Source organism: Durio zibethinus, chromosome 7 (assembly GCF_047325235.1).
Source record: "Durio zibethinus cultivar Kanyao isolate XHJ-2024 chromosome 7, ASM4732523v1, whole genome shotgun sequence".
Classification (NCBI taxonomy): Eukaryota; Viridiplantae; Streptophyta; class Magnoliopsida; order Malvales; family Malvaceae; genus Durio; species Durio zibethinus.
Window position 1 is genome coordinate 26,531,621 of NC_143168.1, and position 12,819 is coordinate 26,544,439.

General features: G+C 32.9%; 3 protein-coding genes across 5 annotated transcripts; all 3 read right to left on the minus strand.

The window, feature by feature from the left end:
* Window positions 1-263: 263 nt before the first annotated feature.
* LOC111277225 (SEC-C motif protein) lies at window positions 264-3,072 on the minus strand. Of its 2 annotated transcripts, XM_022863503.2 has the most exons (5): window positions 2,641-2,991; window positions 2,361-2,509; window positions 2,058-2,219; window positions 1,428-1,543; window positions 264-525 (listed from the first exon to the last, which is right to left on the minus strand). In XM_022863503.2, the coding sequence occupies exons 1-5, from the start codon at window positions 2,879-2,881 to the stop codon at window positions 504-506; spliced, it is 690 nt and encodes a 229-aa protein (XP_022719238.1). In that variant the 5' UTR covers window positions 2,882-2,991; the 3' UTR covers window positions 264-503. The 2 variants fall into 2 exon arrangements, with proteins under 2 accessions (XP_022719238.1, XP_089620184.1); XM_089764058.1 differs by lacking the exon at window positions 1,428-1,543 and having other exon boundaries at window positions 2,641-3,072.
* Window positions 3,073-3,665: 593 nt separating this feature from the next.
* On the minus strand, window positions 3,666-5,691 carry LOC111277224 (S-adenosyl-L-methionine-dependent methyltransferases superfamily protein). Its single transcript, XM_022863501.2, has 2 exons — window positions 5,269-5,691; window positions 3,666-4,871 (listed from the first exon to the last, which is right to left on the minus strand). The coding sequence occupies exons 1-2, from the start codon at window positions 5,610-5,612 to the stop codon at window positions 4,217-4,219; spliced, it is 999 nt and encodes a 332-aa protein (XP_022719236.2). The 5' UTR covers window positions 5,613-5,691; the 3' UTR covers window positions 3,666-4,216.
* A 663-nt stretch (window positions 5,692-6,354) lies between these two features.
* Window positions 6,355-10,297, minus strand: LOC111277226 (P-loop containing nucleoside triphosphate hydrolases superfamily protein). 2 transcript variants are annotated; one of them, XM_022863504.2, is made up of 10 exons: window positions 9,365-10,297; window positions 9,191-9,274; window positions 8,948-9,109; window positions 8,742-8,848; window positions 8,465-8,649; window positions 8,197-8,361; window positions 7,887-8,105; window positions 7,710-7,747; window positions 7,418-7,545; window positions 6,355-7,341 (listed from the first exon to the last, which is right to left on the minus strand). In XM_022863504.2, exons 1-10 carry the CDS (start codon window positions 9,585-9,587, stop codon window positions 6,724-6,726), a joined length of 1,929 nt encoding a protein of 642 aa, XP_022719239.2. In that variant the 5' UTR covers window positions 9,588-10,297; the 3' UTR covers window positions 6,355-6,723. The 2 variants fall into 2 exon arrangements, with proteins under 2 accessions (XP_022719239.2, XP_022719240.2); XM_022863505.2 differs by having other exon boundaries at window positions 8,742-8,845; window positions 9,365-10,161.
* Between the last annotated feature and the right edge of the window lie 2,522 nt (window positions 10,298-12,819).

Genomic DNA, 12,819 nt, shown 5'->3' on the forward strand with positions numbered 1-12,819 from the left:
CGACTACATTTTTAAATTTGAGATAGAGATTGGATTAATGCTACCAAAGATGATATGATCACCTTGAATTAAAACAACAATGGGTCTATGTAAGACTATTGTTTTAATTGAACATATGGACAATGAGAAACAAGAACAGAAACAATGAAGCTTGAGCTTGAGGGTGCCTTGCAATTAGCTATTTCTAGCTTTACAGTATAATCGAAGTTGATGAGCTACAGGAAAAAGAATGTGATATGTGATCTTGTAGGGAGAAGAGAAGCATTAAATTCAATTTGTGCAATTATTATTATGAACTGTCACAATTCAACTTCTAAAAAACAACATAAACTCTTGTCCTTAAGCAAAAACTTTCTATCGCACAATGTTGTCCCATTGAGAACATGAATCAAGAGACCTGTTATAAAGTTTCATCTGAAATTGCATTTGGATTCTTTCTACCAGTTTGAGGACTTCTGTAAGCCAAGGCCGGTGTAAGGTTCTCATCCGTTTTTTCTTCGAATCTATTGGTCCTTGCCACAGCACCTTCTCATAATAAAAGCATCAAAAGAAAATTAAGTTAATTAGTTTAAAGAATGAGTCGTGAGAATTTATGCAGGTATTCTCCAGATATTCTGGATGCTATCAATATACACTAATGTTGCACAAGTATAAACATTACAATAGATGAGTGTAGCTAAAAGATTAGAAATAAGTGTATCTGTGGAAAGCTCTGAGTATAGTGCCAATGGAGGATAAATGGATAGAAAAGCATCCAAGTTAAATTTGGAGTCATAAATAAACCAGTAAGAAGAATATATCCTACTGAAAGATACCAACTTTGAAAGATAGAGGGAAGACCAAAGATGGTACGGGTTGAAACTATCAATAAAGACATTGCTTATGGTGATCTCGAAAGATTAACCAAAATTGAACATAATAGAAGAATAGGATCTATACACTGAGTTGCTAACGCTTCGTAGTTAGTTAGTTGTTGCTATTGTACACTAGATCTTATAATTGTTGTTGACAAAGAAGAAAGCAAGGACAAATTAAAAGATTTAAAGCACCATCTCTGGTCAGAAAGAACACTTGTTAAAGTCTGCTTCAAAAGAATTTGTGAACATGAAGAGAAGAAAGGCAGTGGAGGAGAAGAAGGTTTAGCTCAGAAAGAGGCATAATCACGTATCAAGAGAGCTAAAGTAGACACCCAAAAATTTTTGGAATGGAAAAATCCTCCTATATATATTTTGCTTGGGAACATTTAGGTAAGGTGAAAATAGCAGCAGAAAGTATAAATAGTTGATTTAAAACTAGCCCATATGTGGCAACCTCTAAATATGATATAATTCTGATTTTAACTGACTCATCTAACAGACCATGAACATAAAAGCCATGAGATCAAAATTTTGTGGCCCAAAAGAGAGACAAATAGTGTGCTGAAGTACCTTTTGTATCTCTTCTTGGAACCACATGGACAAAGCGCATTTCTGCTTATTTGCCCACTCTTTGCCATGTTAGACCTGGCAAGATCCAATGGTGTTGAACCCATCAGCTTTTGCACCTGCAAAAGCAAAACAAAATGGATGACATTTCCCTTAGAGAAAGAGAGAGGAAGGAGTTGCATAATACTCATTACTGATATTTTAACTGTGAGAGAAAAATTCCTGTGAACTCAAATGCAAATTTCAGCAATTGCAAATGAATGAAGATAGACATCTCAGTCTTTCATGCAATCAACATTGAACCAAAAGACTAGTAAGCAGTTTGGCAGATCAAACGTGCTAGAAAAACTTAAAGATATGAAAACAGATTTAAAAGAAGCAATCTATTATGATCTTTTCTATTCAGATAACATGCATATTAGCAAAAGGCAACAGTGATTCCCCAACAAATATCTTCCTTTTCTCTTTCAAATAGCTCATCGTACATTCAGCACCCTATCCACTGGGCAGCAACCACAATACCAAAGGTATCAGACCACATTCTGAGCGTTAAGCATTGAGACACAATTTTAATCATTAGACTTATTCAACCAAAAAAAACTGGAAAAAAAAAAAAAGAAGTGTCAAAACTACCTCAGCAAAGCTCTTTGGCATCGGTTTCCCTTCCTCCTTCAACTTAACCATCTTCTTATGCGCTTCTTTAGCCCAAGTGAACTTCGCAAGTGCATTCTCAACATCCAACAACGTACAATCACACTGCTTTGCAGCTTCTTTCTTTTGACTCGGTTGAAGATTCTACAAAAAAATTAAGAAACCTAAATACCCAATCAGCATATTCACCCACAAGCTTCTTTAACCATAAACATAACAAAAACTACATCAATAACAACTAACAAGTTCGCGAATAAAAACATGTTTGTGGAGGTAAAAACCAACCTCACCGGTCGGATCACAACCTCCAAGATACCTAATGATGGCTTCTTGTTTCTCGAAAACATCCGAAAAGGTCGCATTGCTGCTTCTACCAACTATGTATTGCTTAAATTTCCCTAATTTTCTAGCATTCTTCAATTCATCAGCAAATCCTAAATCAACAACATTGATTTTTCGATAAATGTGCAAAATTCCAAGTTAAAGTAACAGGGATGTGATAGAGAGAATTAATTAATAGTATTAAAAATGGAATTTGTATTCAAATTAAATTAGGGTGACTCACGTAGGAGAGTGAATGATTCTGCACTGGTTTTCTGATCATCTGGAAAGGCCTTCTTGCCGGTGAAGACCCCTTTGATCGAGTCCATCCATGAGGCGTGGACAGGTGAGGTGGTGAAGATCGAACGGTTCTGTGATAAAAGTAAGTGACGGTCGGGGTAACTGTATCCCGAGGAGAAGCACGGAGAGGTGAGGTTTCTATTGGAAATGCTGTTTAGGAATCTAGAAGAAAGCATTATTTTCATTTTTATGGAATTTGAATTTAAAAAAAAAAAGAAAATTCTTTCTTTTTTGAAAAACAAATGAAGTTTTGCTCTGTTACTGGCTTTCTGTAAATGAACTAGGGTTTAGCTGATCAGATTTCTGGGGTTTTTAGGGGAAGAGATGTTCCAAAACGCAGCGTTTTCGTTTTTTTACCCCCAATCACCAAAACGCTGCGTTTTGATATAAAACAAATTTTCTATTTTCTGAACCTAGTTTTGATATAAAAATGAATGTCTGAAACCAAAAAGACAAAAGTAGGTTAAAAATTTACCCTTTTTTTAACAAATATGCTAATTTAAAAAATCAAAATAAATTCTTTTATTTATGCTATAAACTCATTCTTTTTACTTGATCATCATGCTTAATACAAATATATTTACTATTAGTTAAAATTAATAAAAAAAATTCAATCCTCTTAGTAAACATCTTCCAAAATATTTTAAATAATCAAAATCATTATCCTCAACAACAGCCGAAGAATAAGATTTTGTAGATGAAAATGAATAAACAAATTGATGAAATTGTTGAACTGATGTTTACCATATGCACCAATAGTTGTGTGATCCATCGATAGAATATTCATCGTATACGCTAAAAATCATGTGATGTATTGATAGAAGACTAGATTTTTAATTTTAGCGACAGAGATTGATATGGTTTGTTACTTTAGTTGCAGTGTCCAGAGTTCAATCATGTAATCTCAAGTATAAAATAAGAAAAAGTTGGCATAGGCAAAGGCCAGATTGTGAAATTCAAGTTTGGGAAGGAGGAAGAAATTAACAGCAAATTGATTTGCAAATAATATTCAAATTCCAACTAGCTAATACATCACTTGACAGCCAAAAAAAGCATGAAGCTTTAGCTTTTGAATTGTTCTATTCAGCTTGAATACCTACATTAAGGTTACACCAGCTACCTTTTCTTGAGAAAAAGAAAATACAAATAAGGTTGATGTACTGCACAAAAAGATATGAACCATTCAAACAAAAATCTCTGCAATTACAGCACCTTCTGTTTCGCATCCATTGATCAATGGTATAACAGAGTTAAGCTTCCATGAGAATGGTGGAATTAACCAAAAGGTGACAATCTGTATCTCACTTCTGGCTTGCTGAATAGTAAATAACAAATCCTAACAAGACTGTATTATAACATCTAAACTTTAGACCGTCTGAACTCGAACCAAATCTCATAGTGATTGAACAGTAAACTATCATGTGTATGCTTTCCTAGATACTCAAGCCCTAAACTCGCAAGCCTCTTTGTGCATTCATCCCCTCCCGATAACAAATCCTAACAAGACTATATAAGAACATCTAAGCTTTGGACCGTCTGAACCCGAACCAAATCTCATAGTGATTGAACAGTAAACTATCATGTGTATGCTTTCCAATATACTCGAGCCCTAAACTCGTAAGCCTCTTCGTGCATTCCTCCCCTCCAAGTCGAGAACAAAACTTTATGTTATGCGAAACAAATATGCGCCCATCATAAGGCTTCAACCTATTCACTAACCTCTCAAGTCCAACCCACACAAGCCTATCCGGCATATGAAGAAAAACAGCACTAGCATATATCAAATCATACACAACATCTGATCCAAACTTTGTGAAATCCATATCCTCACCACGCACAATTAAAGGTCGTTTATGTAAAAGCCCTTGTGAAGGAAGCTCATACCTAAATGCAGCCATCAAGGAAAGCTCATCCCTTTCAAGACAATGGAAATGCTCTGGCTTAAGATACCGAATAAAATGCAATCCCACACGAAGTGTTCCACAACCGATCTCAAGCACGCGGGAATCAGCAGTTAGGTGGCTAGATTCAGCAAGGAACTCAAACACATCCCGGCCTCCAGCCCATGGCTCACCATAATTACTATGGTGCTCTTCAACAAGAAGCTCACCAGGGCATGGAAAAGCTGTGCGGTTGTTTGCTTCAGATACTTCATAGTGTGAAATACCCTTAAAGCTAAAAATTTGATTATTAATTTGAGAAACAACACACAAATCCAAATACAATTGTTTGATATTAGAGTAAAATCATGCACTTTTTACTCACAAAACCCTAACTTTAAATTTTGAAGCATTCAAAAAAATTATTTGCTCGTATATTCAAATTCCAAATTTTGCCTTTTTTCACTTCCAAAAGCAACAAACAAACAATGCCCTAATTCTACAATCTAAAGAATAAAAAGTAATTGAATTTCACTTCAATAAGTTTCTCTTCTTGACTGCTCTCTAATTTAATATCCTTTATTAATCCTTCTTCTTTTTTTTTTTTTTGCTCAATTTTAGCTTATTTTTGAAGAAAAGAAACAGAAAAAAACACATATATTGAAAAAGAAAGGAATGAATTTGAGATTTACTTGTTGAGATCCTCTAATTGTTGAGCGCGAGTTCGAGGATTGATCCCTTTACGAAGCACATTATCTTGCATATGTAATCCATTAGCTTGGATCTGATCTTTTACCCATCCTATGTCCTCTCTGCTCGTCGGAATCCTCCGATTCCCAACTTCCTCCTCCGCTGAACCGCCAGATACGGCGGCGGCGGTTGCGATGGTGCGACTGGGAGTCGAAGGAGGGCAAGCGCAAGGAGAAGACGAAGAGAGGGAAGATAAGAGGAAGAATAAGAAGATTGCGGCGGCGGAGACTGAGAGAACTAAAACTGGAATTGTTATCACTATTCCTTTTTGTGATGGTGACGCCATTTGTGATTCTCCTTTACTGCTACGATCGCCTCTCTCTCCCTCTCGGTTTTGGAGATTGGAGCAGAGCTAAATGACGTCGTTTTCTTCTTTTTTTTATATTTACAGTGGGAGACGGTTGTCGTCACGTGTTTAGCAGAGTGACGTCGTTTTCCATTTTTTTTGTTCTGATATATACTACTTATTTTTTTAAAAAAAAAGGGGGGGTTGTCGTGTCATGTTTAACAACCGCTAAAGATGTTGTCGTTTTGGTGGAGATCAAGAGACAGATCGATGTTAGATCTGGAAGGAGTTGTACTAGGATGAAGGAGACTGTACGATATAATGATATGTAACTGATTAAAATTACATTTTTCTCCTTTTTAGTTTGCTCCATTTTCTTTTAAATATGAGAAAAAAACCATATAAAAAACTTAGTTAAAAAATGTCATCAGTGGAGCTGAGTGGTGTGTTCAGATATGTGGGAGGTGAGCTGAGGTGAGCAGTGAACACGCCAATGGCGGGACTGCTTAGGCACATGGCTCAATAGTCACATAAACATCACAAAAAAACAAGTTATCCTATAATAAACATGCGAAAGGGAAGCTATATATGAAATATCCGTGCATTTGATTTAATGATTAATGCATAAGTATCTTTCGAATACTATGACAGATGAGAATCTACTCCCTTCCTGGATCATACCATGGTGAGATGCTCCTAGGAAAATTGAAGCAAGCCATTGGAAAATTTATCAGGGAAAAAGTAAGTAAAAAAGAGTTTCTATTGCAGATGGTACAAGGCAGGAATCTAGGCTAGCTCTTTGATATATAAACATCATTTGGGTTACAAGAATCATGTTAATGAATAGTTAACAGTACATATATCAAACCTAAAAAAACCATTTCAATACAGGGATCTTGTGAACAAGTGTTATGTTAACAGATCCCACACAAGCCTGCAAACCACCCACAATACAAAAATATATGATGGCACAAGCACAGATCACTCAATAGAAACAGGAAAAGAAAAACGACATTGAAAATGACTCAGCAAAAAAGAAAATGAACACCTTATACATTTCATTTTTGACATATATGCTGTAAAAGGTTATCAAAAGAGTTGTTCTTTATTGTTAGACAAAATCAGACATCCTTCTTCTGTGATGACCAAGTTTAACTCTCATGTTTGGATCAGATGAAGTGACCATCTTGGTTCTTGGCAAGGAGGTTGTCTTCAAGGCTATGTCACTGCATTTTGGACTCTCAGTGGCTGGAGCATTTGTGTCTTTGAATCGGGAACTCTTATTTGAGTGTCGTAAAAAGGCTCTAAAACGAGGGTCTGAAAAGCTAAGGGATTGAGCACCTGAGAACTGCACTGAACTTTTGGCTCCTGATCTCAAGCTTGTTGCCCTTTTGACAATTTCTCTTTCAGCAACACATTGCCTTTCTCGACTAGCCACAGTAGAAGCCATGAACCGAGGGAGAGAACGATGAATATTTTGTTTAATTGCTTTCTGAGTGATTCTAGGTGATCCAATGACATGATCTTTGACATCTTCTTTGGGAGTTTCAGGATTCTTTTCCTCATTCTCATCAGGAATCCCATAAGCAGTTGAGTAAAATTTTTTGTTTTCATTTAATAGGAACTCAGCCTTCCTTACTTGATTTGTAATTTTCTGACATTCTTCTTCAGCTTCTCTCATGTTCTCCTCAAGCTCTGATATCTTGTTTTCTCTTTGCTTCTTCAAGTCCTAAATGGCCATGGATTTATCAGTAACAATCAGTTGAATGCACTATCCAAATTACTGACAAATCAGATTATAGTACCTCTGGTAATTCTCTACTAGATTCCACTGCTCTGGCCCTCTTTGCAAAGCTCAAAGAACAGATTGTTTCTGCAACGTCTTCTTGACTCGGGCTTATGTGCACAAGCATCAACACTTTGGAACCAACACCTAAATGATTTGGAATTACAAGTTACAAAGTTTCCAACATAACAACACAGCTAGAAACCTTTCTAATATTATGCCAATGCAAATAGGAAATTTTCAACTTTTTTTGCAGTGTTTAAACCATTGCAAATCCCCAAAATTAAAGTAAACAACATGTGGAAATTTACCTAAGGAATCTTTGAGGATTTGAGTTAACTTGCTATTTCTGCAACCAAAAGAACGTAATTGTTAGACACAGCCAATTAAAGCCATTTCATTGGGAATGAAGGAACAGTTCAGCTGATCAGTCCTTTGAAACAAACGTATGAGCATGACAGCTGCAGGAATCAAAAACAAGAACTTGCCTGTAAGGCACATGGCCCCTCTTCCTTCTTAGACCTGCAATGACATCACCTAAAGCAGAAAGGGAAAGATTTATAGCCCTTCCCTCATCCAGGGTTTGTCCAGTGGCTCCAGTTTTTAACAACCGCTCACTCCCTCCGAGATCAACCATCCACAGTTTGCTTACTTTTGGTCTAGCTTCCCGAGTATCCCCACGTCGACAAATGATGATCCTTGTTAAGCTAGATATATGAAACTAAACAGATAATGTAATTATCAAACCAAATTAACCCATCAAGAATATCAAAATATTGAGCAAAACTAGGAACCCACCAGTGTGACCTGCTAGATGCCTCATTCACATTTGTCCATGAAGTATGCCGAAACCTCTTGCCTTTTGTGTACCACCATCTGGCTTTTGCAAAATCAGGTATGTCAACTTCTGTCAGACCCTCAATTTCTACTAACCCCTTTGGATCGGTTTGAATGTTTAGATTACTGTAATGGAGTTAACCAAATCATAAGAGTAAGCTCTCTAACAAATGGCCTTGAAATTTCAATTAGTCATATATATTTAGGATGTAAGCAGAAAGATAATTACCATCTTGCCACAGTTTCGTTTGCTCTTATTGCAGGCTTTGAAGCTAGTAGATCTCTCAAATTACCCATATAAACCTCCAACATGCTCATTGAAAAAGTAAAAGAAGATGAGTTGTCCAAAGAGACTTGATGAAAAATCTCTTCTAAAGCTTGAGGAACGATTCCTGGCTCGACTGTTGTGCCATCCTGAACAATTATTCCAATTCATCAGTTAGCCAACCTGAATACTGGAAGTTCTAACAGATGCAAGAAACACCAGCAAAATCTCAATTACAGACCATTGTAAATGTCTTGCCAGTGCCAGTTTGACCATAGGCAAAAATGCATACATTGTGCCCGTCAAGTGCAGATCTGAGGATTGGCTCAACCTCAACAAAAACATCTTCTACAAGGATTTCAGGCAGGATTAATTCTCTTAACAGCTGAAAACTAAAAAGATATGTTACTGTATTTGGGGAAAACCAAGTAAAAATCTGATGCTAACCTTGATTAGCTTCTTGATGAAACACCTTATCAAATCCAAACTCTTTCCGACTTCCAGATGATCTAACCACAATCCTATCGAGTCCAATAGAAACTGGTTCCTGGTCTCTTATCTTGTCTGTCCAAAGGAAAGGTCTAACTCTACAAAATACTCTAATGGTGCCTGCAAATTGAAACCACTCCATAAGATCAGACCGACCAAACATCGAAAATCACATGTTTAAGACAACCATAAGCTAATTACCTTTGATGTCCAATATTTTATTCAATGCTTCTCTTCTTTTCTCATCCAGTGACCTTTGCTTTAACCTCAATTCAGCAATTTCTCCTAACATAAGCAATTAAAAGTAACATAAATTAACCAATACAATGACCTCGATGCTTAATTTTAGAGCTGTAACAGAAACTCAAAATTTACCTTCTAATTTTTTTATGGATTGCTCAAGCTCGCTCTTTTCTTGCTCAGGGACAACATTGACATCACAGAAAATGGTAGAAACTGGTGGGGAATCAGGCAAATCAGGAACTGGGGGCAACCCATTAAAGGAATCAGGATTTGATCCCACTGGGGAAGACGTCAAAGGCTCTTTAACATCATTTGAAGACAATGGGATCTGCTCTGTTTCAGTGGAAATGAACATTTTTCCAAATAATCAAAGTGAAAACAGCAGACCCTTTCGCGGAAAAAATGCAGTTATTGGCATAAAAAGAACACTTTTTTGCCTTAATACAACACCTACAGCCAAAGAGATTCTCAGGAAAAATAAACAATTGGCAGAAACACAAAAAAAAAAAAAAAAGAACTTGAACCAGCTAAATATCTATTTTTAGTTATAGAAGAATATCTAAAAATCAACTTTCCTTGTCAAAAACAACCAAAAAAAGCTAGCTTAACCATTTCAAGCAGCTTCAAGGTTGGCGCCAGGCACAAAATCAAGAAAGCTTGTAATAATAGAAATATAGACTAAAAATAAGAAAAAAAATTCAACTATAAAGCTAAAGCTGGAAAAATGGTGGTGTAATAATTATGAAGGCATGGACTTTCGGCTTAAAGTCAAAAACTGAGAGGAAAATTTTCAGAAGGAAAAGAAAAAATTGGGTTCTCAGTTATCACTTATCAGTTATTTTCAACGGTTGAACAGTGAATAAACGCTCTTTGGACCCTGATTCTTAGAAGAAACAAGTTTTAATGTTGTCCATTAAAAGAACAGGTTAAGAATCATCAGTTGTTGGTTGGTCCAGATCTAAAGATGAACTGGAAAGTGTTTTTTTTTTTTTTTTTTTTTTTGAGAGAGGAGCGTGAGGAGCGGAGGGACAGAAGTGGAATAAGAAAGTGATGTCTGAATACTTTGACTGAAACTTGGGTTGGATCCTATACAGTCAGAACGTGAAGTAAAACATTGATGTCATGTAACTGTCAAACCATTTCTACCGGTTCTGACGTGTCGAAATTTAATTGGATGATTTTTTGAAGGTTGGGTAGTTTTTGATGTAGGAGATTGAACATCTTTTTTTTCTAACGGTTTTACAGAAAAACCGAAAACTTGCCGTTAACTTTTGGTTCTTTTGGAATTATAAATTTTCAAAAGTTCATTTCAATATTTTTTTTATATTGTTTAATAAAAGAATTGAAGATAAAAAATAAAATATTTTTAAAAATAATTACATAAATTAATTAAATTAAATTTTCGTTTAAAAATTTTTTTATTTTAAAATTTATTTCCAAGCAAACTTAGTCTTGCTTTCATTTTTTTTTATTTTATGAGTTAAAAAAGATTTTTAAAAATTAATAAATCAAAATGCATGATTAAGATTTTTATTTTATTTCAAAATTTTGTTAATAAAAATGGTCAATAACGAGGATTTTCAAACTTTCATCATTGTCAAAATCATTTGCCTCAACGAACTCTTTGTAATGTAATCATGGTCAAGTCATGTTTAAGAAAATTTCAAGTGATACTGAAAAGCTTTTTTTTATTATTTTTAATTCTGTTTACTTTAATTTTTAATTTTTAAAGTTTCTAGTCAATCTATTTACTGTTTTAATTGTTTTAAAGCCCAAATTTGATTTGAACAAAAAGAAGGCCAAATTTGAAAACCTATTAAGCCCAATAATTTTTTTTCCATAATAAAATAACTTTTGACTTATTATACCTAAAAATCAATCTAAAACACATGATACAAATATAATTAAAAAATATAAAAATAATACGATTTAAAATTTTAATAATTATTATTTTATAAATTTAATAAAACAAAAAAATATATATTTCATTTACATCCACATAAAATATAATATATAAATTTTATATAAATATAATACAAATATAAATTTTAATATTTTAGATTATATAAATCAATCTAAACCTCGTCTATTTGATTATGAGTATAAATGATACATTAGTACTGATAAATTATTCGAATTCAATTTGAATAAAACTTAAATTTGACTTAATTATTATCAAGTTGAGTTTGAATTCGAATAGTTCGACCCATTGATTGAGTCGAGTTCAAATATTTTTATACCAAATTCGAATAGCTCACGAGTTTAATCAAATTTTTATATTTAAATATATTTATATTATTTTAATTAATAAAATATTTTAAACTCAAGCTTGAACATAAATAATTAAGCTTTGTCAAATATAAAAATCGAACTTATTTTTATATATTAATTAAGTTTTATTGAATGAGCTCGAGTTATTCGATTTTTATATCGAATCAAATTCGAATTAAAAAAATAAAACTTGATAGAGTTTGAGTCGAGTTTTAGACTTTAAATTTCGAATTGAGCTCAAACTCTTCAAATTTCAAATTGAGCTCAAACTCAAACTTTGACACTTTCAATTACAAAAATAAAATGTTGAGTTTTGAGTTTTTTTTTCATATTTTATTTATTTATATATAATTTTAAGCTAGTAAAATAATAAATACTTCATTTAAATATTTACTAAGGTCAGTCCATCTTACTTCATTAGTATTTGATGATTTTTTTTTTTTTTGTATATTTAGGAGAATGATTATTGACTTGCACTTTTGTATCCTTTATTCTCCCCATAGACGTGGCGAAATTGTATTTTGGGAATTTTTTTTATTTCTACTAATTCTAAAATTGACCATGAAAAAGAAAAGGAAAAATGTAATATGGTTAGAAATTTTTCCATGTTTAGTATTATTTTTTCTATTATGAATACATTTTATCATACGTTAAAAAAAAAAGAAAAAGTCATTGAAAAGGTTAAAAATTAAATTCTATATTTTATATATTCATATTTTTTATTTTATGTCAAATATATTTATAAAATATAAAAATTATTAAATTATAGTTTATTTTGATATATCAAATATAAAATATATTTTTTATTTTAATTAAATTTATATATAATTTTAATTAAAAATTTAAATTATATTATTTATATATTATTTATTATTATCATTATATTATATTTAAACGAATATTAACAATTATAAATAGGTCAGAAAACATGCCCCTAAATTCATATTACCTTTAATTTTATGTTTGGAGATATAATCTATCAATATTAAGTTGATATGATATTAAATTCTAATTTAAGCTAGATTTTAAATTCAAGATTTGAAATTTGATTCGAATTCAATCGAGTTTTATTTTTTTAATTCAGTTCAACTCGAAATAAAAATTGAGTTATTCGAATTTATTTGATTAAGTTTAATTAATATGTAAAATAAATTTAATTTTTATATTCGATAAAAATTTAATTATATGTGTTAGAGCTCTAACTCGAACTCGAGTATTTTATCAATTAAAATAATTAAAATATATTAAAATATAAAAATTCAATTAAGATCGTGAATTATTTAAATTAAATATAAAAATATTTAAATTTAATTCGA

Coding starts and splice junctions, on each gene's coding strand:
- LOC111277225 (XM_089764058.1), bottom strand. CDS start 2,881: ATGAAAATAATGCTTTCTTCTAGATTCCTAAACAGCATTTCCAATAGA. Junction 2,510..2,640: donor AGAATCATTCACTCTCCTAC/GTGAGTCACCCT, acceptor TTGTTGATTTAG/GATTTGCTGATGAATTGAAG. Junction 526..2,057: donor TGCCAAAGAGCTTTGCTGAG/GTAGTTTTGACA, acceptor TATTATGAGAAG/GTGCTGTGGCAAGGACCAAT.
- LOC111277224 (XM_022863501.2), bottom strand. CDS start 5,612: ATGGCGTCACCATCACAAAAAGGAATAGTGATAACAATTCCAGTTTTA. Junction 4,872..5,268: donor CAATTAGAGGATCTCAACAA/GTAAATCTCAAA, acceptor TCAAATTTTTAG/CTTTAAGGGTATTTCACACT.
- LOC111277226 (XM_022863504.2), bottom strand. CDS start 9,587: ATGTTCATTTCCACTGAAACAGAGCAGATCCCATTGTCTTCAAATGAT. Junction 8,849..8,947: donor TCATCAAGAAGCTAATCAAG/GTTAGCATCAGA, acceptor AAATCCTTGTAG/AAGATGTTTTTGTTGAGGTT. Junction 8,362..8,464: donor AACGAAACTGTGGCAAGATG/GTAATTATCTTT, acceptor ACTCCATTACAG/TAATCTAAACATTCAAACCG.